The 25,986-nt window shown below is 43.1% G+C and overlaps 1 protein-coding gene across 3 annotated transcripts in view; it reads left to right on the plus strand.

Annotated features, from left to right (window-relative positions):
- The window catches only part of PTCH1 (patched 1), a 58,662-nt gene extending 44,044 nt beyond the window's left edge, over positions 1-14,618 (plus strand). For 2 of the 3 annotated variants that reach the window (XM_057548969.1, XM_057548970.1), the window contains 6 exons: positions 1,354-1,491; positions 4,378-4,520; positions 7,842-7,941; positions 8,494-8,748; positions 10,365-10,920; positions 11,470-14,618. In XM_057548969.1, coding sequence (XP_057404952.1) covers positions 1,354-1,491; positions 4,378-4,520; positions 7,842-7,941; positions 8,494-8,748; positions 10,365-10,919 — 1,191 coding nt within the window. In that variant the 3' untranslated portion in view covers position 10,920; positions 11,470-14,618. The remainder of the gene's footprint in view (positions 1-1,353; positions 1,492-4,377; positions 4,521-7,841; positions 7,942-8,493; positions 8,749-10,364; positions 10,921-11,469) is intronic. The other variant, XR_009008709.1, reaches the window with a different exon arrangement.
- The last annotated feature ends 11,368 nt before the right edge of the window (positions 14,619-25,986 follow it).

A 25,986-nucleotide genomic window follows, 5' to 3' on the forward strand; every position in this document is an offset into this window, starting at 1 on the left:
TCTGGGCCTCTGGAGGAGGGTATAGATTGCATCATCCATACTGTATTTATTCTACTGGAGGTGGTGAGGTTCATGGTTAGGTAGAGCCTTTAATGGCCTTAATCTTCTGTCCCCTCTCCTTTAAACTTTTTATGTAAAGATAGGGGAGTTTTTGAGCACACTTTCCATAATTGAGCTGAGCATTTATTAAATACAAACACGCAAAGCATAACTGTTTTTTCAATTCAAGTGTCATTTTGTTACTACAACCCAGACCAAATATAGAGAAGATTCTTCTAAATGGAGGGATAATTCGAGAAGTTAGGTCGGTGGTATATGGATAAATGGTTTTAGGGATGGTTTTGTGTGGTGTGTTTGTTTTAACTCTTGGGCAGAATTGATAAACGAGTATTACCAACCTATTTTTTGCATTCTTTCTCCAAGTATAATACTCTCAGATTTGAAACAAGTTTCGTGTAGAGGCTAATAAAATCATGGCAGTATTTAAATTCCATGAACTGTGGTATAGCCTTCAAAATGCCAGAATTATAAAAACAGAGACCAGGTCTTGTTTCTGCACCATAAGTCTGTGCAACAGGTATGTTTAAAGGTAAATGTTTAGTCTATAGGAGTTTTCATGGTACTTAAGCAATTGATGTTATCCATCTTTCATTAGCTTATTAAAAGAAAGCAAAGGGAACTTTTATTGTACTTGTCTGTTCCCCCTTCACTGCCTGCTGCCCCCCCACCTCCAGAAGGAAAGATCATTCTCTCCTTCTTTTGTCCCTGTGTAGTTTATTGTTTTATTTGTATTTTCTCCTCTTTGGCCCAAAAAACTCCAAAGTCTGCCACACAGATTTTCTTTCCATCCCCCTAGAAATTTTTACAAGGCAGATGAAAGAAAGGCAAATAAAAGCTTTTCCTTGGATTTGACTGTTTGCTTTGTCCACCCCAGTAACTCCACATTTCTTCAAAGTGAAGGGGCTGTAACCTGACCCACATCAGCTGACCACACGTCCCCTTTCTCCCAAGTCATCCTCACTCAGTCCATGGACTCTCCAAGCAAAAGCAAAGCTACTTTTACGTAAAAGAACTTTTATTCACCCCGTCCTATCAGCTTTCTTTAGGATGGAGGGCAAGGCAACCAAAAACTCTAGTTTCAACTCAGTTATAAGTTGAAGGATGGTCTCTGATGGTTAAGATCAAAACAGAAGGAAACACCTTGTTTTAAACTATATTAAATTTGTAGCCAGCAATGAGTGCGTGTTTCTATAATTCCTTATAGATTGCGCTCGGGGAATAGTTTTGAAAAAATTTTTGCAACACCTAGAGTGTGTTTGTGCCCAGTCACTCATCCTGTGTGTCTTTTTAAAGGTGACAGTCTTGGCTTTGATGACAGTCGAGCTCTTTGGCATGATGGGCCTCATTGGAATCAAGCTGAGTGCCGTGCCTGTGGTCATCTTGATCGCTTCCGTCGGCATCGGAGTGGAGTTCACCGTTCATGTTGCTCTGGTATGGGAGACGTTTTTAGTGAAAGCTATGAAAAGGCAACCTATTTCCTCTAGCTCTTTTTAGTTTCCAAGTTGGGAACCTTTTCATTTTCTCCAACATCAAGGAACACACCTGACACACATCACAGCAGAAAGGCTTCAGAGCACAGACATTCCCTGGGAGTGGCTGAAGTTCAGCTGGACTCCTTTCCCTCTGGGGGAAATCTAAGAAGAAGGGTGTCAAAGGTGAAAGCCAGGCCACGTCAGCAGTAGGCAGTGTCCCTGGTGTGTCCGAGTGGGCCAGGAAGGATTCTGCTTATTTGGTGTTGTCAATTGTGTCACCACGGGTCCTGAACTCGTCTGCTGTTCCTAAGACAGATGGTGTATACGTGTGCATGAATACACACAATTTTTAAAATCACAGTAACAAAGCAGGGATAAAATGAGACCACACTCACAGATTTGGTGGGGATGGCATAGTGGAAGGTGAGGTGAGTTGGCAGCTGAGGAAATACCCTGGGGCTGATGAACTAGCTCTCCCACCTGAGCCCACCCAGCTCCTTCGACCTCCCAGCCTCCAAATTCATGACGGCAGAAAGTAAGAGAACTAGTGTTTCTCTCAATAGGAATTTTTCCCCCCGCTCTTTCTATGCACAGTCCTGTGAATGCTTTGTGGGAGAAAAGTAAACTTCAAGAGGAGTCTAACCCAAGAAACAAACCCGTCATATACATTTATCAGAGAATTATTCAAAAGCCCTATAGCGATGTGTAAATTATGTTCCGTCCACACTTGTGTTTATAGTCTGCGTCCTTGGGTTTATGTAGGCGTTCAGTAAATACTTACTGACTGAATAAATACTGATGTTTGGAATGCTTAGCTAGGAAACCAAGCATTTGACTTGGATCAAATTACTTTGATTGAGTAAAGCCTTTGCTCTTGCAAAAAGCCTTGCTTTTGCAATCTCTAGCGTTGATTTTCTTTGGGCTCAACACATGGCACATGCATATCTACACATATGGGTGTCTAGACAGATGCTTCTGCCTTCTACCTTCTGTTGTCTTCTTTCAGGGCCATATTTATGCTACTTAGAGATTATAAATGTTTGTATTTCAGAAGGAATGTTTTGTTGCAGTTAACCTGTTTTTCCCCCAATGTATAATAAAAAGCTGATAATATATAGAAACAGTTTTCTAAATTTTGAGCCTACCCAAATTACTTTCCTCAGTTGAGCTGGGAAGAAGGAGAGGAGATTTTTAGAAAGAAGAGCCTAGAGCTTAGAGAACACATAATTGTGATATCATTTCTTTAAAAAAGGAGAAAAATTACACGCGAGCTAAAAATCCACAAATCATTTTATTCTGATGTGAATGAAAACCACTCTTCTTGGTAGCTAGCATTACAAACAAGGGTGGTCCTAGAACAGATTTTTGCAGTGGAAATGCTAATGACAGTCTTTAAACTGTAGCGGCACCTTGGATCTCTGAGGTCGTATGAACATAAATATCCAATACTGGTGCTGAATAAACAGTGAAGGAACTCCTCTACTCCTCATGCAAGATTTAATCCTGAGAATTTAAGGAGTCTGAAGAGCCAACTTGGCTTTGTGCTGCTAGCCCAAGTCTTCATCAAGAGACTATCCACACACAGGACATGGTGTTCTTACCATGTCCTGTATGTGAAAGTCGTCAAGGAATCGATGGGTGCCTGGCAGTTTACTGTTTTAGTAGTATAAGTTATATGCAAGAAAATCAACCCAGCTTTAACCCTTAGGGCCTCATGGCCCAAATACAGCACAGAGCGACATGGTTCCAAACCATCTTAGTGCTTTCCTCCCAGGAGAAAAAGACAACTACTTTGACCCTGAAGTCTCCCAACTCTGAAAGAGCATCCATACATAGACCCCACTTTAGAGAAAAATATGAAAATTCATAATGCACCTTTGCATACTTTTGTGTAATTTTATTTCTTCATCCGTTAAGTAGGATAACCTCCTGTCCTTCCCTAGTGCGCATAATGCCACCTGCAAGGGCCCCAAGCCCTCTTCTCAGCACATCCCAGAGCAGCCTGAACTTTCAGAGAGCAAGCTTCTGCCAGGCTCAGCCCTCCCTGTTGCGTCCCACTGGGGGAGCAGGCAGGGTGTAATGGTAACTAAGCCACAGTAAAATGGTCCTGGGTTACACACTCAAGCCAATAGTCTGATATACCAAGATCTCCATAAAGTTCCCATTTGGTATCAACAGTGTCCTTGAACTAGAAGAGCTTTAGAGAATGCATAAGAGGTGAGATATATCCACACATATTTAGAACAGACTTGATTGAATTTACAGCCCTGTGTTTTTCTTGTGATACCTTCATGGTACTTACATGTACTACAAACACATTAGTTTGAACACAGTGACAGAATTTCTAACCTCAGCATAATAGTGAGGAAATATGTATTTAGCACCCAGGTGCTAAGCCCATTTGGAAGTAAGATCTTGACCTTTCAAAAAATCGGGCAAAATGCTGTCACTTTCACAACTGGAGGTCTCCCATATGAATGATGCTAGAGCATTTAAGTGTGGGGAGTAAACTCAAGCGTGAGTAACAGTGAAAAGAAGGGAACATTTTGCTCATTTGTATAGTTTTGGCATGGTTTTTAAATTTAAAGTAAATATGCTTTTATTCTTGTTGTTCAAGATTTACATCAATACCAAATACAACCCATTATCATGAACAGGTCAATTTAGTGTAAGCCTAGATTTAGCTAGTTGAGTAGCCCCAATTAAACATTCCAGTAGCTAGAGGGTAAGATCTGAGAGGTTCAGTGGAGGCAGATGAAAGTGGCTAATAGCATTTAAGACGAAGCTGGCCATTGACCAAGTAAAGTCCAGGAATCTGATCATCCAAACTCTCCTCGTTGCACAGGCCTTTCTAACAGCCATTGGCGATAAGAACCGCAGGGCCGTGCTCGCCCTGGAGCACATGTTTGCACCTGTTCTGGATGGTGCTGTTTCCACTCTGTTAGGAGTGCTGATGCTTGCAGGATCCGAGTTTGATTTCATTGTCAGGTAAGCATTAGTTTCTAATGTGATCTCTGTTGCTTATTTCCTTCTGTTTCTGGAAGATTGCAGCATGTCTTCATTGTGACTCTACTCCCCACCCCTAACCCCGCAGCTTTATTGAGGTATAATTGACAAATAAAAATTGTATATATTTAAGGGGGTACAATATGGTGGTTTGATATATGCATACATTGTGAAGTGATTGCCACAATCTGTGACTCCACTTTCTTTTGAGTTTATTAACTCAGAGGTATCCTGAGAGGCATAAAAGCAAGCTCTCTTCTAGAGCTGTCTTGGGGAATATCTTAGGGAGAAAAGATGGAGGGTTTGGGGCTAGCCACAAAGGCAACTCTACAACTTGAAACTGATATCCCATTTATTGCTATTGAGGTTAGAAATACCAACAGAAAGAAATGACCTGGTTCCCATTAATTGACTGAATTTGACCTTCACTTCTCCTTCAAAACTGTAGAAAGGAAAACGTACAGAAACCTAAAATTTTCACATAGATTTTATTCTTTTAAGAAGTGAAGATGACATGCCTTGATTTCACATTTGAGTTGCCACTAAGATTTAAGAAGCATTTAATGTGTGACTTAACACCAAATTTTTGAAATCCAAGCCTAGTTGGATACATCTTTCAATTTGGATTTCATGGCAAGCAGTTTCTGGTGAATTTAATTAAGGATTTGACTTTGTGAAGTATAAAAGGAGAGCAAGTTTTCCTTTTGAAAAGAATTTGAGAACTGCAGGGAAAGACCATTTTCTTCTCTGAACAGCCTCCACAGTTTCTGACATAGCTGCCCTTGGATGTAACCCTGCTGCTCTGTGGAGAGGCGAGGCCAGAATCATCAATAAGTAAAAGATAGTCCAGAATTAGGACCATGGTAAAGCAGAATGAAATGTGAGAAATGACTTGATCGTTAGGGACATTTCGATAATCTAGAAAGAGAATCTAAACAGGCTTTTCTGATGTGTATGTTGCGATAGGCCTTTCAATTCCAAGTGAAAAGAAGAGGATTTTAAGTTGTAGCCAAAGTTTCTTTATTACGAGAAAAGATCAGTCCACTGGTCTGTGACGTACCCCATTGGGCGGGTCGGCATCATGGAGATTTAGCCTTGCTAGAATGAGTGCCAGGGTTGGCTCAGTGTCGCTTGGGTGGAGAGTGAGTGGAGAGGTGTAGACCAGTACTTCTCAAACTGTAACGTGCTCATGAGTCATCTGGGGCTCTCTGTAAATGCAGATCAGACTTCACTGGGGGTGGGGAGCAGAGTCTGCGTTTCCAGCCAGCTCCCAGATGATGGCCACGTTGCTGATCCTCTCAGCACAGACGACTGATCACTTAACAAGCCAATTCGTACACCCTGTTTGCCAATATCAGGTAGACATATGCCTAAACTAGATGAAGGTTTTGGTCTGGGTTTTGTTTTAAGCTCTTAATTGGATTTTGACTTTTCCTTTATTCGGGCATTAGTAGTTGTTTCTCTGTGATGTAAAAACCCTATGTCAAATAGAGTTTCCTTTGTGTAATTTCTCATTCAACACAATGTAGTGAGCACCTCATAAGTGCCATTTCACACAACTGCAAGTAATGTAGACCCCGTCCCCCTCTACATAGTTTACGGTCTATGGGGGGAGAGAGACAAGGTCACAGGCAATTCAAAACCATGGGAAACAGAGTGTGATGGGATCTCAGAGGATCTAACTCAGCCTTGTGGGGGATGCCAAGGGAGCCACAGAGAAGAAACATAGCCTGAATTAGAACAACCATCTGGGACCTGGGTGGAGAGCAGGATCCCAGCTCTCTCATCTAACCCATGGCGTCTTGTTCTCTCCCAGAGATATCAGGGTTCTTGTTTCAAGCACTTAAAAGGGCTTCCCATTTTCTAGAACTGGATGGATTAACCTGATAAAGCCCTCACTGAGGTCGACTAAATGAGCAGACATTGTATACACTAAGCTGTCAGAAATCTAATTGGTCTGTTTATTCTACAGTTAGATGGATGGGATGCAAATGTCTTAATGCCTGCTGCTGATATATGCCTCAGCCTAAAGTTGCAGCAGTTTACATTAGTGCAAGACATCGGCTGCTTGGTTTTTACTAATGCAGCTCAGAAGTTTCTAATGTTTACAATAGCTGCGAGGTATTTGTATTTTTATAGGGATTCTCTCTCCTTTCATCTAACGTTGAAACATATATAGGCACAGCAAAGTTTGGTGCCTCTTCCGTTTTATGATCAAGAGGACCATTAACAGATAGATATCTTGCCCTCCCTCTTCCCAGAACATCCTGAGCTGTCCCCCACCCCAGCCCACTTCCAGCAGAATTGCCCTAGAAACCGTTAGTTACAGAAACGCATGCTTGCGTGGAGCCCGCTGCCTCCAGCTGTGCGCAACATCCTCCAGCGACTCTCCCTGGCTGACAGGTTCACCTTGGTATTCGTGAAGGATCCCAGACCTTAGCCCTCAACGGTGGGAAAGCAGGGCCACTTGTGCACTCTCCTTTTCTTCATGGTGCTGCGGCCTTTATGTTTGAATTGGCTGACGCAAAACAAGAGTATTCAGAGATGCTAAATTGTTCAACAAAAGATTGGCCGGCAGAGCAGCCCGTCATTGTGGACCGCCCTCCCCCGAAAATGCCCCAGCAACCACAGAATGGGCAGTGTTTTCTTTGCCGAAAGCTGGTTCCAGTGTTCTAAAAAGATTGCAATTGGAGCTATTTGGTAAAACTGGAACTCACAGAATTCTAGGCAGAAAGTTGCGGTTAATGAAAGCCCAGGGAAAGCCTTACCTGCTACGCTGGAGACTTAATTAGAGATTCTGCTCTAAGATGCAGAAGCATTTCACAGTGGATTAGCTGCCTGCAGAAGTGGGCTGCTTTTCCTCCTGGGCTAAATTGTTTAAATTCTACACCCTTCACTTCATTTGTTTGCTTCTGCTGGGTTTTCATGGACGGGGCCCCTCTGCATTGTATTTGTGCTTTCAGTCTGCTCGGCCATTCAGTTCACATTCCATATTTTTGTGTTTGTGTAACACATTCATAAATAACATTACATGCCATGAGATTTCAGCAAATTAACAAACCTGATTTTTTTTTCTTCCCTTCATGAACTAACACTTTGGGTTGTAGAATGTAGTCCTCAAAGTCATAAGGTTAAAAGAAAAAAAAAAAACTAATCTTGTGCAGAATTTGAAATGCAGTATTGTAACAGCCTTTTCACTGGTGTGGGTTTTGTTAATTTTTGGCTCTGGCGTTTGGGCACGTGAAGGGTAGCTTAATTTACTTTTGCCATGTTAAATGTTCCTGTTTCCCTTTTATCTTCAAGGTATTTCTTTGCTGTCCTGGCAATCCTAACAATCCTGGGTGTTCTCAATGGACTGGTTTTGCTGCCGGTCCTTTTGTCCTTCTTCGGACCGTATCCTGAGGTCAGTGATTGTCGCCAGTGTAATGTGCAGTCCTCAGGCCACCTGAATATTGTTTTTCCTGGTGTCACTCTTAATTTAGATATTTAAGTATATCCACATTTGCTGGTTGTTTACTTTTTCAGTAAACAAATAACTGTGGCTTTTTTTTCCCTTCAATTTAATAGTGCTAGGGGATGTAGGGGGAATGGTTTGATTTGGTTTAGGTTGTTTATTTTTGAAACCTAGTGATTGGCAACCTGAGTCTTGTAGGTCTCTATCAATGAAGCACTTTACACTCAAGAAGAATATCTGGGCTTGAACAGGAGTTAAAAGGGCACAGCCTGCCTTTCCAGAGTGTGAAAGCAGAGGGCAGTTCTTTCGCTCCAGCTGTCAGGCCCAAGGGTCTTCAAAGTGGCAGGGATTGGGCCAAGTGAATACAGGGTAACTTGAGAGGCCGGGAGGGGGAGTGGGGGAGGGGCAGCGACCCCTGAACAATATTGTGCTTTGAACCTGAAGTGTAGCCACCAGGTAAATGGTTGATAAACACCTGTGATATTGAATCCCCTTAAATAGGTGTCTCCAGCCAACGGGCTGAACCGGCTGCCCACCCCTTCCCCTGAGCCGCCCCCCAGCGTGGTCCGGTTTGCTCTGCCCCCTGGTCATACGAACAACGGGTCTGATTCCTCTGACTCGGAGTACAGTTCTCAGACGACAGTGTCGGGCATCAGTGAGGAGCTTCGGCACTACGAGACCCAGCAGGGCACCGGGGGCCCTTCCCACCAAGTGATCGTGGAAGCCACAGAGAACCCTGTGTTCGCCCGCTCCACCGTAAGTCATAATTCACCCCAGGAGGCAGCCCCTGCCTGCTCTGAACAGCAAATCACAGACAGCATGCCAAAAAATGTATAGGTTAGGTGGACTCACATGAAATTGCCAATATTTGGCTCTTCTTGAACTATAAAAATGTCAGTTTCCTATGGTTGTATCTCACACAGATTGAAAAGGGCAGGGACCCATATTGGTGGCTATGCAAAACATCCATCAGTATGTATCTTGTTTGAGCTAAGTACAGTTTGAGCTTAAGGACCAGAGGTAAAGCATGCCTTGCTCCCCCTGCCTCCTTTTTTTAAAAGCTACATATCATTGTAGGATGATACCTATTTTAAAATGTAATGGTATTTTTATTGCCAGCAGAAGTGATTTCTTTTCCCTTCCACTTCTGTTACTTTTAATTGCCCTTGGTATAAAATTATTTCAATCGTTATTGTCTGAGACTTCACCAGAAGCTTTTGTGGCTCCAAGCTCGTATTCTAGGTGGCTGGAAGGAGCAGAGACGCTGAGAACCAGCCTTCAGTAATTCAGGAAAACCATGAGCAGCCCAGAGCCTCTTCTCAGAGGCCCTGAGAGCCCCAACTGCATTCTCCCCTCTCTTTGCTCCCCAGGATGTCCTCGGCCCCCCAGGCCTGGAGCACAGCACACAAAACCCAAGGAATGTTCTTAGGCTCATGTTGCTCTGACTGGGGGCCTCCTGCTGTCCCTCCAGGAAATGGGTATTCCAGTCCCAGGCTGGAGCTGCCCTTCCATGAAAGAGAGAGAGGCCAACCAAATAACCTAAATTTTCTTCCTCTTACCCCCCGTGACGATGCCTGCTGAGCTGCAGTGTGAATCTGGTTTTGTTCAGCGGGAGCCTAAAAATAGGTACAAGCTGAACGACTTTGAAGTTGGTCACGGTCCTTTTGATTGATGTGGCCACTGTGTTGCTCCATGCTTTGTACAGAGACCCAGAAACCAGATTCCTAACAACAGGACAGAGCAGCACTGCCCGGTAGAACTTTCTGTGACAGTGCAAATGCTCTCCAGTGCAGTAGCCACCGCCCACGTGTGGCTGTTGAGCACTTGAAATGTGGCTAGCGCGACCTAAGGGGCTGAATTTTGAATTTTAGTTAATTTAAATGTAAATAGCCATATGTCCCTAATGGCTACCATATTCAACAGTGTAGGTAACGCCCGGGCAACGTCCTGCATTTGGGCGGGCCAGGGCCAGACGTTTAGTCATTTTAGAAGATGAGGAGCTCGAGGTCTGATTCTACCCAGCAGGGTGGGGTGGCGGACTGTGGGAGAGAGGCAGCTCGGGTACTTAGACCACAGCCCTGCATTTATGGGCAGCAGCCATATGTGTCCAGCCAGCTGTGCTGGAGAAAGCCTAGGCATAGGGTCCAAACAGGGCGTACCTCTGCCACGTCGTCGTGGGTGGAAGGCCCCTGTTAGCTCCCCGGGGCACTCCCAGCCATCTGTGGGGTTGACTAAGCTCTAGTTCAGAAAGAGCTGTGTGTGGGTGGCCAGGCAGGAGCCAGAGCCAAGAAGGGAGGGCCGGGGCAGCAGGGGCCGATGCCCAGCCTGGGATTAGCACCCGGCCTGTTTCAACCTGACCTTGCCCTCTGCAGGTGGTCCATCCTGAACCGAGGCAGCACCCACCCTCCAACCCTCGACAGCAGCCCCATCTGGACTCAGGGTCCCTGCCACCCGGACGGCCAGGCCAGCAGCCCAGGAGAGAAGCCCCCAGAGAATGCTTGAGGCCGCCCCCCTACAGACCGCGCAGAGACGCTTTCGAAATTTCTACTGAAGGGCATTCTGGCCCTAGCAATAGGGACCGCACGGGCCCCCGGGGAACCCGTTCTCACAACCCTCGGCACCCAGCATTCACTGCCACGGGCAGCTCCGTGCCCAGCTACTGCCAGCCCATCACCACCGTGACGGCCTCGGCGTCCGTGACTGTTGCAGTGCACCCCCCGCCCGCCCCCGGGCCCGGGCCCGGTCGGAACCCCCGAGGGGGGCTTCGCCCGGGCTACGAGGACTACCCCGAGACTGACCACGGGCTGTTTGAGGACCCCCATGTGCCTTTTAACGTCCGTTGCGAGAGGAGGGATCCCAAGGTGGAGGTCATTGAGCTACAGGACGTGGAATGTGAGGAGAGGCGCCGGGGCAGCAGCTCCAACTGAGGTGGGCGAGGCCGGTGGGCAGGAGGGTGGGCCTCAGAGGCGCTGCTCTTCAGTGACCCCTCAGGGACTTGGAGGGACGCAGATGGCTGCATCCTCCTGGAGCCCTGGGCACTGATGTGTCCCCTGCTGAACCGCAGTGACCTCTTACCCACAGGCAGGGTTGCCTGTCTAAGCTTCGTCATCCTTGGAGAACCACTTGAGTTCCAGATTGGGTCTGTCCCTCACAGTTAGCCTGTGGAGGGTTAATGCATCTCAGCAGAGACCCTGACAGCTGCCCCTTTCACCTATTTTTCAGTCTTTTAAAGCCATAGCAGGTATGTCTGATGAACGCACAGCTCAGTGAACCGGTCGCAAAGCGAGCACATCCCTGTCACCAGCCCCCAGGTCAAGGGAGAGACCATGACCCACCCCTGGAAGCCCCTCAGGCCCTCGCCCATCCCCCACCTTCCTGATTTCTATACCCCAGACCCGTTTTGCCTGTGTTTGTGCTTTATAAGTAGGGACTCATAGACCTGTTACTTTGACTTCCTTTTTTTTTTTTCTTTTAAAGGGTGAGTAAAATCTGAAGCAAAGAGGCCAAAGATTGGAAGCCCCTCCCTACCCCTACCCTGCCCCACCAGAACTGCTTGAAGAGAACTGCGGAGTTAGAAAGGTGTGCTGTGCCAGATAGCAGTTCGTTGTTACTGTAACTGATTGTATTATTTTGTGAAATAATTTCTATAAATATTTAAGAGGTGTACACATATGTAATATACGAAGGAACGGATGTAAGGTAGTGTGATCTGGGTTTTCTCCACTCCTGCCTCCAGAGCAGGCAGTGGGGAGACCGCAGCGGAGCCCCTCCCTATTTGTACATTGGTCTCTGTGCCACAACCAAGCTTAACTTAGTCTTAAATTTCAGCATATGTTGCTGCTGCTTAAATATTGTATAATTTACCTGTATAATTCTATGCAAATATTGCTTATGTAATAGGATTATTTTGTAAAGGTTTCTGTTTAAAATATTTTAAATTTGCATATCACAACCCTGTGGTAGTGTGAAATGTTACTGTTAACTTTCAAACACGCTATGCGTGATAATTTTGTTGTCGTTTAATGAGCAAATATGAAGAAAGCACGTTAACCCCGGTGGCTTCTCTAGGTGTAGTTGGATGAGATTCTCTTGTTTGGCTGTGTGTGTGAACACGTGTGTGATTTCCCAATGTACTGTACTGTGATTTTTTTTTCTTTTTTTCTTTTTACTGTCTGTGAGTGACCCGTGGTGGGCTCTACCTTAGGCCAGAAGAGTCAGGATATCTCTAGTGCTAGCGCTGGTGGAGGGCTAGCCCTAAACATCTCCTTATCCTTTTGCCAGACTCACTTCAAGTTCAGGGCATCTCTTAAGATCATTGGCTGCCATCCAGACACCCCAACTCGTGCCTCAGAGGAGATAAGTTCCTTCGCATGGACCATTGTGGTGGATGTTGGAACCTCAGGGTACAGAGCTCACATCTCTTCATCTTCATTGGTATTAAAGACCTAGAGAACATACCTAGTAGGAGCCTCAGCTGGGCCGTGAGCGTATCCTCTAAAGTATGCAGCCTTCATTGTACCTCTCTTGTAACCAACGCACAACACACACACACACACACACACTTACACACACCACCACCACTATCACCACCCAAATTTAAGAGTGGATTGGGAATCTTCTGGAGACAATGACCTCTTAATTCTGGGTCCACAACAGACCCAGAGGTGATGTTTTGAGTCCCTACAATTTAAACTCCCTCTCTTGCTAAATGGCACGGTTGGGGCTTTCTGGATTTGTTTGCATCCTCTTTAAAATAGTGAGCATCCAATATGGTGATACGGAATCAGAAATTCTATAGGATATGAGCTTCAGAAGGGTGATCCTCCAAGTGTTAATATTAACATTATGGGTGCACGCTTCGTAAGTAACTCATCCCCCTCTTCTCACCATCATTAGTATTCTTTCAATGTGGCATTTATTGAAGAGCAGGAAGATGCTAATTGCATAACCCCCCACTGAAGAATGTATATAGAGACATATCTCTCAACCAGGCATTATTTTTAAAGATTTGCTTCCATATCAATTCTGTTTTCTTGCTCTGAGGTTTGGTCTTCCTAGGCTCTTAGGCAGAGACCAACAAATGTTGGGGAAGCACTCGGTACCCAGACTAAGCTACTGTAGGAGTGCACAAATGGCAGCTCCTATTACGCTTCCTGTTTTACATGGAAAATCTTATTCGAAAGGCAACGGCCCCCAGTAGTACCAGCAGTGTAGTGACCTCAGACTCTAAAACTCGCCACAAGACTGTGGCTACCAGATGTGTGTGTTAATATGCCAGGGGCCCCAATGGTCCCACTGCTACTGTTTGGTGCCTCTGTCAGCCACACTGTCTGTCTACCTAACACTCAAGCTCTGCTCAGAAAACTTATATCCCACATTCAGGAGAGAGATGATGCAAAATTCAGAGGTCTGCTTCCCTCTGGCTCGAGGAGTGCCCTCGCTCCTTTCCTGAGCCCAGCTTGCATGGTGCCTGACTGCTTGCCTGGCCCCTGCTTTCTGCACAGCATAGAGCTTTCTCCAATAGTCACATTGGCAAAGGGAGAACTCGGGGGCTGGCAGGCAACCAGAATTTCTCTCCCTCTTTTTTAAAATAGTTTTATTTTGTCTGTCTTGTTTGTTCATTTGGATGTTTTAATTTTAAAAAAAAAAAAAATCTTTGCTGATATTTATAATTTTGTATCATAAGAATGTTTTCCTACAGTATTTGTCATGCCAGTTTATAACAGAAAAATGCAGGGATTTTATTTCTATTGGAAACACTATTACAGCTATGTTTTACCTTTGAACAGAATTTTTATTTGTATAGAGTGCTTACTAATGTTAAATAGTTCAGAGTATATAACATTTTCATTAAGGACTCATGGTAGGTTTTAGTGTAAGGAGTTTAAAGGAAATATTCAAACTGGGTCTCATTGTCTGCCAATTTTGGCAGAAATGGGTTTGTGTCATTTCAATTACAAAGATAAAAGTATGCCATATAATTTATTTATATGAAAATTTATTTTTGTAGTGTACATAGTAGTCATCAAGTCTTTTGACAGAAGTATATTTTTAAAGAATTTATATGTGATGAATCCATAATGTCTGGAACTTTGCTGAGACATGAGTGGGGCACACTTTTCATTGTAAAGTACAGCAAGGAAAAGAAAATGTTTAACAGTGTTAAGAGAGTGAGATTGAGTGAATATTCATGCAGTTGTGGAATGTGTATTAGTTACCATTTGTGACCTAGTGTGGTTCTCATTTTAAACCTCAGAAGGCAAAAATGTACAAACTCTCTAAATATTAATGTTCAAACACTGATAGAAATTCTAACATGAATAAAAAATAATATAACTTGTTGGTTACATCTTTGTTTATGGAATGGTTTTTAATTAAAATATTTTACGAAGGCAGTATACGTGCGTCACGCCGTCATAAACTTTGTTGTTTTTTGTCTGACTAACCTTGTTAAATACTCATTTTTTTGTTCTCCTTCATGGAGGCATTATTGACATAGGAAGAGTTCTACATTTTTATTTTCTGACACGAAGAAAGTTCCTAAATTACCCTTCAAAATGATTCCTTCTGTCATCTTTTAGCCTTTTTGTGTTTTTTTTTAATGTGATACCTAATAATTCAAGGGAGTATTTATAAGTCCAATTCAATGATTATTAAAATAAAGGTGTTGTGCTTAAAAACAGTATAGCTGACAATATGGGACTGATTGAACCTGATACAAAATGTTTTTTCTGAGTGTTTATCATACCTTGTCTTCATCATAGCCATGGAGAAAAGTAAGACCGGGAATAGCATCCCCATTTTACAGCTGAAAGCAAGGAGTGGTGGGGAAGAACTCAGATTCTATCAGCATGGGGTGAGGAGTCAGCAAACTGCAGCCCTGGGGCCTCCTGTTGATATAAAGATTTATCAGAAGACAGACACGCTCATATGCATGTAGCGATCGTCCACGGCCACTTACCAGCTACATCGGCAGAATTGAATAGTTGCAGCACAGACTGTACGGCCTGCAAAGCCTAAAATATTTGCTAACTGGCCCTTAAGAAAAAGTTTGCTGACCCGTCTTAAGACAAGGTTATCATAGGCCAGTGATACTCACGTGGGGTGCCTGTATCGGCGGCACTCTCATGCTTGGGAAGTTTACTAGAAAAGCAGGATCTTCAGTGACCTACTGAGTCAGAATCCTGGGACTGAAGCCCAGGAATCTGTGCTTTCATGAGCTGTCCTGGTGGTTCTGATGCACCAGCAGAGGCGATCTCTAAATTCCTTCCAGCTGAATGTGGCCTTGGTTCTATAATTTGACTCGGGCTACACAGCCAACGCAGGCCAGATCTGGAAACAGCATAGAGATCCCAGCTCCTCTGTGTGGTCTTTCCACAAAAACACATGTTCATCTGTGGGAGAGTGGAGACCCGTGAACTCTGCGTTTGTGCCTGGGGGTTGAGAGAGGAATTCCCTTCTTAGTGCTCTGCCACGGCTGTGGGGCAGGCCTCATTGGAGGGTGTGGGCCAATGACCTAACAGGCCAGGGGGGGAAGGGGAGGTCCATGCCAGGACAGACCCTCTGCCACCCTTCCCACCGAGAGGGCTCCAGCTGACCAACTGCGACTTGGGCAAGTCGTTTGAAACCTTGGGGCCTCTGTGTCCTCATCTGTACGTAAATTAAAGATGATGCATGTCCCTCGCAGACTTCTGAAGGTTGAAAGCAATGGTGGTTGTGAAGAGGTCTGGACCAGAGGGGATACGAAGAGTCAACTGAAAGACTCAGAAGAACCTCTGGACCCTGCACTGAGTTTGGTTCAATCACCACCTCTCAGCCTCCAAGGCAACACAGGCCCTCATACAGAAGCGTGAGAGTAGCTAGGGGAAGGTTTTTGGATATACAGTACACCGACCAAGGAATAAGGTGCTTGGGTAATACAATGTCCTCCTTAACGGATACTTTACCTGGAAAAAATAAAGTATTAAGCAGGGTTTTCTATCTTATATAACCTCATCTTCCTACCTCCTGGTATAATCAGCTACCTGTTCCTCAGCCCTCCAGTGGTGAATTTCATCCGTAGTGCTCTCTTGGTTCATTCAGAAGTCATGGGGAATCTGTACTCCCCAAAACTAAGCATGGAAAACACTAATTGCGTTAATTGGGATTCAAACTGAGAGACACTTTCTTTTCGATGTGTTTTTTATACCACTAAGATGACCATTCATTGCCATTCAATTTTATATTCTTTATAAATTACATACACCTAAGTAAGCTAACTTAGTTTTTAATATTGGCCTAAGGAGACATTTTCAATCAGATTTGTGTCCCAAAATCCACCACATTTATTCAGGACTTAGGTAAACACAAGGCCCCACTTTTTTTGTCACGACAGACATATTTAACAGCTTCGGGAATGCCGTGTGCTGCTAAGTTTCAGGCAGCAGCCATGTTGATGTAAAGGCAGGTGTTCATTTTTGGTAACTGGCAGTGACCTCCCAAAAGGAGAAGTGGAGATGACCTTTTAATCATCCAACAAGAATATTTGCCAAGTTTTAATTACTTTTAATGAAGCCTGCACCTAATGAGAGCATGCCTCGAACGCGAATCTGTTTAACTGTTCACATTGGAAGGCATGTTGGACACCTTTTCTGTATAGGTTCCCTGCCAGGAAATTACAACTGCCATCAGAAGGATCTTGAAAGGACATTCTGGTCTGTTGGGAACATGGTGGACCTCAGGAAAACAGAGGGACACAGGGAACTCTGCTACAAAAAGAAGTGACCAATAGAGATAACCCAAACTCAGCTTGGCATGGCCAAAGCAAAACATTCTACATGGCAGGGTGTTATTATCATTGATTTATGCCTTCTCCCTTAGGGATTTCCTTTCTTGGGACAAAGGGAAGGAGACCTTTCAGCCAAGATGCTGTGAAGGGAACCAAACCCTGTAGAGGTAGCATTTGCTCTGAGAATGAGACACACCTCAGCGAGCAGTGGCAATCAGAAGAGGCAACCACAGCCAAATCTTTCTCAAACTCAGTTAAACCCCTTTATATATATTCCTCTTTTCCCTGGGAAGTGTCCCCTTCATTCATCTCCTTCCTATCCACAGGACTTGAAGGTATAGGAGTGTGATGTAAGCTACCAACAGGACAAAGAATAAAGATAAGAGTTCACACTGAAGTAAGCCCGGGAAATACCTCTGTCAGCAGCAGCACCATCTTTGTACACAGTGCTGACAACAGCGTGTATTTTTGTGGAAGGGGGAGTGGTAGAAAAGAACCTGTTTTATTTTTATAAAGAAAAAAAATCGTACAGATGGAGGAGAAATTGATGAGCAAGCTCTGACTGCTGAGTTATTATGTAATAACGAGGATTGCAGCATTCAGCCCAAGAGGCCAAAAGAATGATCTTTGTAATTACAGAGTTCAGCAGCAGCAGCGGTAGGTAGACTCCTGGTGAGAGCCTCTTTTGAGCAAGAGAAGAAGCGAGATGAGGCAGGAACAGAGAAAAGCAGGAGGCTCCCTGCTATGGATTGCAAGAGAGAACAGCTATCCATCAGAGGGGACATGGTCAGATGTCCAGAAAGTGAGGCCGATACTATGGAAAAGACCATTAAAATGAGGAAGAGGTATGAAAAAGATTGAGTGGGACAGATTGTCAAGAGATGGTCAGAATACCCATGGGCTACAAGAGCAGTTGCCGGATGCTGAAGTGTCAATAAGCTCACTTGGCCCTTGTATCAGTGGATGCTTTATCTTTTCCTGTACAGCTCCTGCCTTACATGGAATCATGGGAGGTTATCACGAATCATGGGAGTTGTCCATGAATCATGGAAGACTAAAGCTGTATGAGACTACTGTCATCTTGTATCCAAGAAATCTGGAGACTTCATCAGGTGCCTAACACGAGCCAACACCTTCAGCGGTCAAGTCAGATTTAGAAGGTGGATCTAGTTCAGTCAGATATTCTTATTCTCTCTTATTGCCCTCATTCCTTCCCCTACTTGTTTTATGTGATAATTTCAGAGGTATGGGTGACTGCCGTCCACACAACTACTATAACCGAAGAGCTCTGGGCCTCTCACCCACCATGGGTACATGCATAATCATGCACACAGAGTATATGTCTGCACTAAATGCAAACAGCTGCAATGGGGGAAGCAGTTAGCAAATCTCTGAAGTATCCTTCTGATTACACTTAAATTCCAAAAGCTAATTGGCTAAAATGTTCCTCCTTAATTAGAAGAAATTACTATGTGAAACTAGGTTTGCATTTCACAAGAGAGTTTGCATTTCATGATTGAAATCTCAGAGTTCATTTACTAATGGTCTCTAATGGCCTGTAATCATAAGGCGCACACAATTAAGGTGGGCTTTTCAAAGTGTAAGGGAGGATGCCTGTATTTATGAATTATTCTTCCACTGCTGAGGACATAGCTTGCATCCACCCTGGACTGCAAAACACACATCATGCATGCATGTGCTTGCCCAAACATACCCACATGCGTAGGAAGTCCTGACCTGTCAGCTTTGACCCCTTCTGAATTCCTTCCTCTCTACTCTCATTCTCCCTCCCATAAGAAGGTTGTCCTCTCGCATACTGAGTGGAGTTAGACTCTCTCAGCACCAACGCCAATAGAAGTCTATCCAAAATACAGATGCTAAAGGTGGAGCTCCACCCTGGGTAGCAGTGCTACTAGCAATAAAACCACAGTTTCTTGCTTAATATGTGTCAGGCCCTAACTTAACTCACCAAACAAACCCAGTAAATATGACACTAACAGAGACTCAAAATGAGCAGGAAAGGGCACTAAAATGCAGGAGGAAACAGAAAAGATGAGGAAGAGAGAGGGGTGGGGCAGTGAGGAAGGGAGGGAAGCTTCCTTGCAACTGGAGGGGTAGAGAGTTTTTCTTAGAAAGGAGTCAGTAGAGCCAAGGAAGAAAGAAGATGAAGTCAAGACTGGTTACATCATTTCAAACCTGGATCAAGCTGTACCTAAAGCTAAATCTATGACTGAAATTTTCAGTTCTGAAACGGCTTTTGTGCTCAGGCCAATGGGAATCAGGTTTTTTGTTCCAAATGATCTAAACTCAGCCATGGCATTGGACTTGATATGGGAGTCACAGATTCACAGGACATTGACAGGCTTTAGATTGTCATTGAAAGGAGAAGAGATGATTGGGGAAGTCAAAAGTGATTGACAGTGCAGAAGGTTGGATTCCAAGAGAAGCAGACTCTGAGAAGGAGGTTTGTATACAGGGTCAAAACCGATGGGAAAGTGAAAGACGCAACACTGGGCAGAGGGAGAAGTTGAACTGCCATGCAGCTGGTCCCATGGGGAGCCGAGATGGCCCTTCAGAGTCGGCTCAAATTATGGCAAGGAGGCCAGAGCTTGACACCCTCACATTGACTAGTCACTGGATGCAGGCTGCTCTCAGGAAAAAGGCACGATCTTGGGCCAGGTGTCTCTCTTCCATCAAGCACAACTCCCAAAGAGGGACTGAGCCGAGACGTCAGTCACCGATACTCCCGCAGCTGGGGAAAGAATGCTGAGTCTGGCACGGGCGGAGCAGCCTAGCAGGCACGGCAGCTAGGTTTCCTGCCTGGGTGAGCCGCCGTGAGGATATGGATGCCTGCAAGTGAAATGAGGGAGCGAGGAGGAGCAGATGACGTCAGGGAGAGGATGGATTTAATTTTGAACTGGTAGCATTTAAACACTTGAAAAGATGCTCCCAGAGGTCCAGAAAGATGTCAATCTGGGAACCATTGGAATAGAAACCATAGTTGACGGGCACCTGCCGAGAGAGGGTGTAGATAGAAACGATGGAGCCCGAGGAGTGCCCCACTTAGGGAGCAGAGGAAGCAAAGGAACCCACAAAGGGAGGAATGAGGAGCAGTTAAAGAAGCAGCATAAACTGGGAAGTGTTGCAAATTCCACCGTAACAGTCATAATAGCAAATACGTACAGGCTATTTACTCTGTGCCAGACCGTGAACAGTTACTGTGTTCTGTATTCTTAATTTATATCAATTCATTTCTGGATGTGGAACTTTAAAAAGGTGATGCCCATTGAGTTGGGTGGGGGTCCATCAGTTGATGAGCATTTAAATTAGAGCATTTAAATCTGGAATCTGGGCATGAGGCAGGTGTACTTGAAGCATGTGTATTTGCTGACTAAAACATAAAAGTCATAGCGTGTGTTTGCTGAATAAATTTTATCTCTACTTTCTGGATTCCTTTTCTTTTAATAGCTTTATTGGGCTATAATTCACATATCATGCAGTTCACCCATTTAAAGTGTACAATTCAAGAGTTTTTAGTATAGTCACAGTTATGCAACCATCACCACAGTCAGTTTTAGAACATTTTCATCATCCTTTAGCTTTCATTCCCTTATCCACCCCATACCCCTCCCCCAGCCCTAAGCAACTACTAACGTACCTTCTGCTCTGTTTTAGATGTTTCAGATGAATAGGATCATATAGTATGTGGTCTTTTGTGACTGGCTTCTTTCACTCAGCATAATGTTTCAAGGTTCATCCATGTTGTAGCAGGTATCAGTACTTCATTCCTTTTCATGGTCAAATAAAATTCCAGTGTATGGCTCTACTGCATTTTGTTTATCATTGGTCGGTTGAGGGACATTTGGGTTGTTTCTGCCTTTTGGTGATTAGGAATAATGTTGCTACAAACATTCTTGTACCAGTCTTTGTGTGGACATATTTTTTCATTTCTCTTGGGTATATACCTAGGAGTAGAATTGCTGGGTCACATGGTAACCCTATGTTTAGTCATTTGAGGAGAGAGATACACAGGATGAGTGTGTTTCCCATGTGAAAATATGTGGTAATAATAAAACCAAGCAAATGACCATCCTATGGAATGATCTAACCTCTGAGATTCTAATTCTTCAGTACCAAAGGGAGGCCCCATTCGGTTCTCAGAGTAGCCATAGATTTAACCATATCCCCACCCTTTTCCATCACCACCTGTTGCAGGTGGGATGAGGAAAGGAAGAATAGGTTGGGTCCATTGATCCCAATAACACACATATTTTGCTTGCAAGGATTATTACGCAGCTTACAAAAATGTCCAAGTTGGATTTAATTTAACCAGTATATACCCCAATCTTTTTGGGTACCTTAGTGGGAGCTAGGGAGGGAACAAATGATGCATAATGTAGTGTATCAGATGATAAAAGGATACTAAAAGGAAAATAGGGGTTAAGCTTCAGGAAAAGGTAACCAAAACCTAGAAATTCAGAGGCTGGAAGGATCATTGTGAACTGGCAGAGTCATTTTGATATTTCTGCAGAGAGAGGACTGGTTTTTTTTGAGATTACATATCTGGCAGAGCTATAGCCACCCTATGAATGAATGTCCAGGATTGGATGGGAGCAAAATAGAGTTATATCTTTGTCAGGTACTGTGCTTCACATTCACTCTCTTATGTAACCCTTAGAGAGCAAGCCTAGTGTGAGACAGTAAGTCTCATTATGCAGTCAAACAAACTGAGGCTCAGAGAGTGTATCAGTTAGGGTTCAACCAGAGAAGCAGAGGAAGTAAAAGAGATGACAGAAGATGATAGATGGATGGATAGATAGATAGATAGACAGATAGATAGATTTATTACAGGAAATTGACAAATGCAATTGTGGAGCTGGCTAAGCAAGTCGAAGGTCCTTCTTTGGGCAGACAGGAAAAAAAGATCATGAGCAGGCTGGAACCCCACAGGCATGAGCTGAAGCTTGTTCACAGGAGAGAACCTCTAAAGCTGAGGAAGGCCTGTACCTTCTTTTAAAGGCCTTCTAACTGATTGGGCCAGGCCCACCCATGATAATCTTCTTTTTAATGAACTTAAAGGTGATTGAGTAGGGATTTTAATCACATCTGCAAAATTCCTTCAGAGCAGCACCTATGTTAGTGTTTGATTGAACACCTGGGAGAAGGTGTGTGCATGCTACAAAATGATCACTGCTTCCCTTCCATGCTCCAAGTCTGGAAAGAGAATGACCCTAACCAGAAATACACTGGAAAGAGAACGCTGGGGACTGCAATTGAGCCTAGCCAAGGAGACACATCAGAAACCATTACAGAGAGGTTAAGCAGCTCTGTTGGCTCCAGTACAAAGAACAGAATCCATTCTTTGTTGGTTTAAGCAAAAAGAGATTTATTACAAGGTAATGAATGATTGAGAATAATAACAGAATTATTGAGAAGGCTGGAGAAGAAAAGCTGTGGGCTGTTTTGAAGAGCAATGCCAATGCCACAGAAACATACTACCAAGAGGGTTTCTGCCTCTTTTAAGATCAAGAAGCCACCAGTCAAACTCGAAAGTTCTTGGCAGCTTCTGAACCACACCACCACAACCATGCTTCCCAGGAGAAACACCAGAAACAACACAAATATGGCCCCAAAACGCACTTCTGCTTTCTGCATTCTCTGACTGCACTTAATGGGTGGGACTAAACTACATCCTAACCCCTAGCTGCAAGGGAGTCTAGGAAGTGTTTTTATTTCTTCACCTCTGAAATGTAAGATGGTTGGAATGGATGCAGGACACCAATCCACCACATAATATGCAGCCATTATATGCACCACCGCCTTCAGCCATTGGGGAGCAAAGCCAGGATTCAAACTCAGGTCATGCGCTTAACCCCCACACTTCCTCCCAAGATCCAGAATGGTCTTTCATTGCTGTCTGGGGCTTGTCTAGAAATATTTCTGGTCTCTAAATTTGCATTTACCTATTACATCCACAGTTTCCATTGTTGTCATCAGCTGCAGACTTTTCTGATGTAGCCTATACTGGAGAAAATAAAAGCAATCAACCCTGTTTCTAGCCTGTCCACATCACCTCAGGCATTGGGAAGGCTGTGGTATGTACAGCCCTCTTTTCTTCCTAAGCCAGTCACTTCAAAATGCTTCTGTTTATGGAAGATAGCAAAGCAGTTACTGGGGTAACTGGGGTAAACCCAGGGGTCTTAGTGACACTTGGAATTATAAGAAGTATTTGGAAAAACAAAACAAACTTCTGGCAATGATAATAGGTGATATCTGCAATGGGAATCAAGCCTTCCTCGGCCTTTGGGTCTTAGTTACATCAGTCCCACATGTCAAAATTCCTAAATAAATCCCAGTGAACACACCTGGGCAGGGACAACAATGCAGCAGCACAAAGCGTCAAAGGACCATGACCGTCCACTTGGGCAGTTCCTGAATGAAGAAAGATTTACACATGGTCAGTATGACTCTTTCATAACCATTAGGAACTTGGAAATAGATATTATAAAGTCTCTAAAGGGAATCAAATCAGCATTCTTAGCAAACATTCCTAGTATCAAAGTTCTAGGTAAATGATACATAACTTCAAAATCTTATAAATCTAAACAAGTGTATGCTGCTTTCTAAGGAAGAATCCCCACAGTAAGCCCTTGTTTAAGAGACATAACCTTTCTTCATGTGATTTGTTCAATATATGCCACACATACTCTATATTTGACTATATGCGTATATATAAGAGGCCTGAGAAGTGACATAGCAAAACCTATATACATATTTATTTGGGACAATTTGATTATCTGGGAAATCAGAAAAATCCTTGAGGGTCTGCAGAGACCAATGTTTACTGACATTGAAGAAGTTCACAATCTATTCATCAATTAAAAAACAGGTTACAAAAAGTAGGTACATTATAATCTTGTTTCTGAAAAAAAAAACTTTGTATAAGAACTGAGGCAAACAAGACACATATTAATCAAACTATCAAAAATTAAATACAAAGAAAAAATATTAAAAGCAGCAAGGAAAAAGCAATAAATAACATACGAGGGAATCCCCTTGTACGTAAGGTTAACAGCTGATCTTTCAGCAGAAACTCTACAAGCCAGGAGAGAGTGGCAGGATATTTAAAGCGATGAAAGGGAAAAACCTACAACCAAGATTATGCTACCCAGCAAGGATCTCATTCACATACGATGGAGAAATTAAAACCTTTACAGACAAGCAAAAGTTAAGAGAATTCAGCACCACCAAACCAACTTTACAACAAATGCTAAAGGAACTTCTCTAGGCAGGAAACACAAGAGAAGGAAAAGACATACAAAACAAACCCAAAACAATTAAGAAAATGGTAATAGTAGCATACATATTGATAATTACCTTTAATGTAAATGGATTACATGCTCTAACCAAAAGGCATAGACTGGCTGAATGGATACAAAAACAAGACCCGTATATATGCTGTCTACAAGAGACCCACTTCAGACCTAGGGACACATACAGACTGAAAATGAGGGGATGGAAAAAGATATTCCATGCAAATGGAAATCAAAAGAAAGCTGGAGTAGCAATTCTCATATCAGACAAAATAGACTTTAAAATAAAGACTATTACAAGAGACAAGAAGGACACTACATAATGATCAAGAGATCAATCCAAAAAGAAGACATAACAATGGTAAATATTTATGCACCCAACATAGGAGCACCTCAAACCATAAGGTAAATGCTAACAGCCATAAAGGGGAAATCGACAGTAACACAATAATAGTAGGGGACTTTAATGCCCCACTTTCACCAATGAACAGATCATCCAAAATGAAAATAAATAAGGAAACACAAGCTTTAAATGACACATTAAACAAGATGGACTTAATTGATATTTATAGGACACTCCATCCAAAAACAACAGAATACACTTTCTTCTCAAGTGCTCATGGAACATTCTCCAGGATAGATCATATCTTGGGTGACAAATCAAGCCTTGATAAATTTAAGAAAATTGAAATTTTATCAAGTATCTTTTCTGACAACAATGCTATGAGACTAAGTATCAATTACAGGAAAAAAACTGTAAAAAATACAAACACATGGAGGCTAAATAATACACTACTAAATAACCAAGAGATCACTGAAGAAATCAAAGAAGAAATCAAAAAGTACCTAGAAACAAAAAACAATGAAAACATGAAGACCCAAAACCTATGGGATGCAGCAAAAGCAGTTCTAAGAGGGAAGTTTATAGCAATACAATCTTACCTCAAGAAACAAGAAACATCTCAAATAAACAACCTACCTTATACCAAAAGCAATTAGAGAAAGAAGAACAAAAAAACCCCAAAGTTAGCAGAAGGAAAGAAATCATAAAGATCAGATCAGAAATAAATGAAAAAGAAATGAAGGAAACAATCACAAAGATCAATAAAACTAAAAGCTGATTCTTTGAGAAGATGATAAACAAAATTGATAAACCATTAGCCAGACTCATCAAGAAAAAAAGAGAGAAAACTCAAACCAACAGAATTAGAAATGAAAAGGAGAAGTAACAACTGACACTGCAGAAATACAAAGGATCATGAGAGATTACTACAAGCAACTATATGCCAATAAAAGAGACAAGCTGGAAGAAATGGACAAATTCTTGGAAAAGCACAACCTTCTGAGACTGAACCAGGAAGAAATAGAAAATATAAATAGACCAATCACAAGCACTGAAATTGAAACTGTGATTAAAAAATCTTCCAACAAACAAAAGCCCAGGACCAGATGGCTTCACAGGTGAATTCTATCAAACATTTAGAGAAGAGCTAACACCTATCCTTCTCAAACTCTTCCAAAATATAGCAGAGGGAGGAACACTCCCAAACGCATTCTGTGAAGCCACCATCACCCTGATATCAAAACCAGACAAAGGTGTCACAAAGAAAGAAAACTACAGGCCAATATCACTGATGAACATAGATGAAAAATGGTCACCTTATCTTTGATAAAGGAGGCAAGAGTATACAATGGAGAAAAGACAGCCTCTTCAATAAGTGGTGCTGGGAAAACTGGACAGCTACATGTAAAAGAATGAAATTAGCACACTTCCTAACACCATACACAAAAATAAACTCAAAATGGATTAAAGACCTAAATGTAAGGCCAGACACTGTAAAACTCTTAGAGAAAAATATAGGAAGAACACTCTTTGACATAAATTGCAGCAAGATCTTTTTTGACCCACATCCT

Source organism: Balaenoptera acutorostrata, chromosome 6 (genome assembly GCF_949987535.1).
Source record: "Balaenoptera acutorostrata chromosome 6, mBalAcu1.1, whole genome shotgun sequence".
NCBI lineage: Eukaryota > Metazoa > Chordata > Mammalia > Artiodactyla > Balaenopteridae > Balaenoptera > Balaenoptera acutorostrata.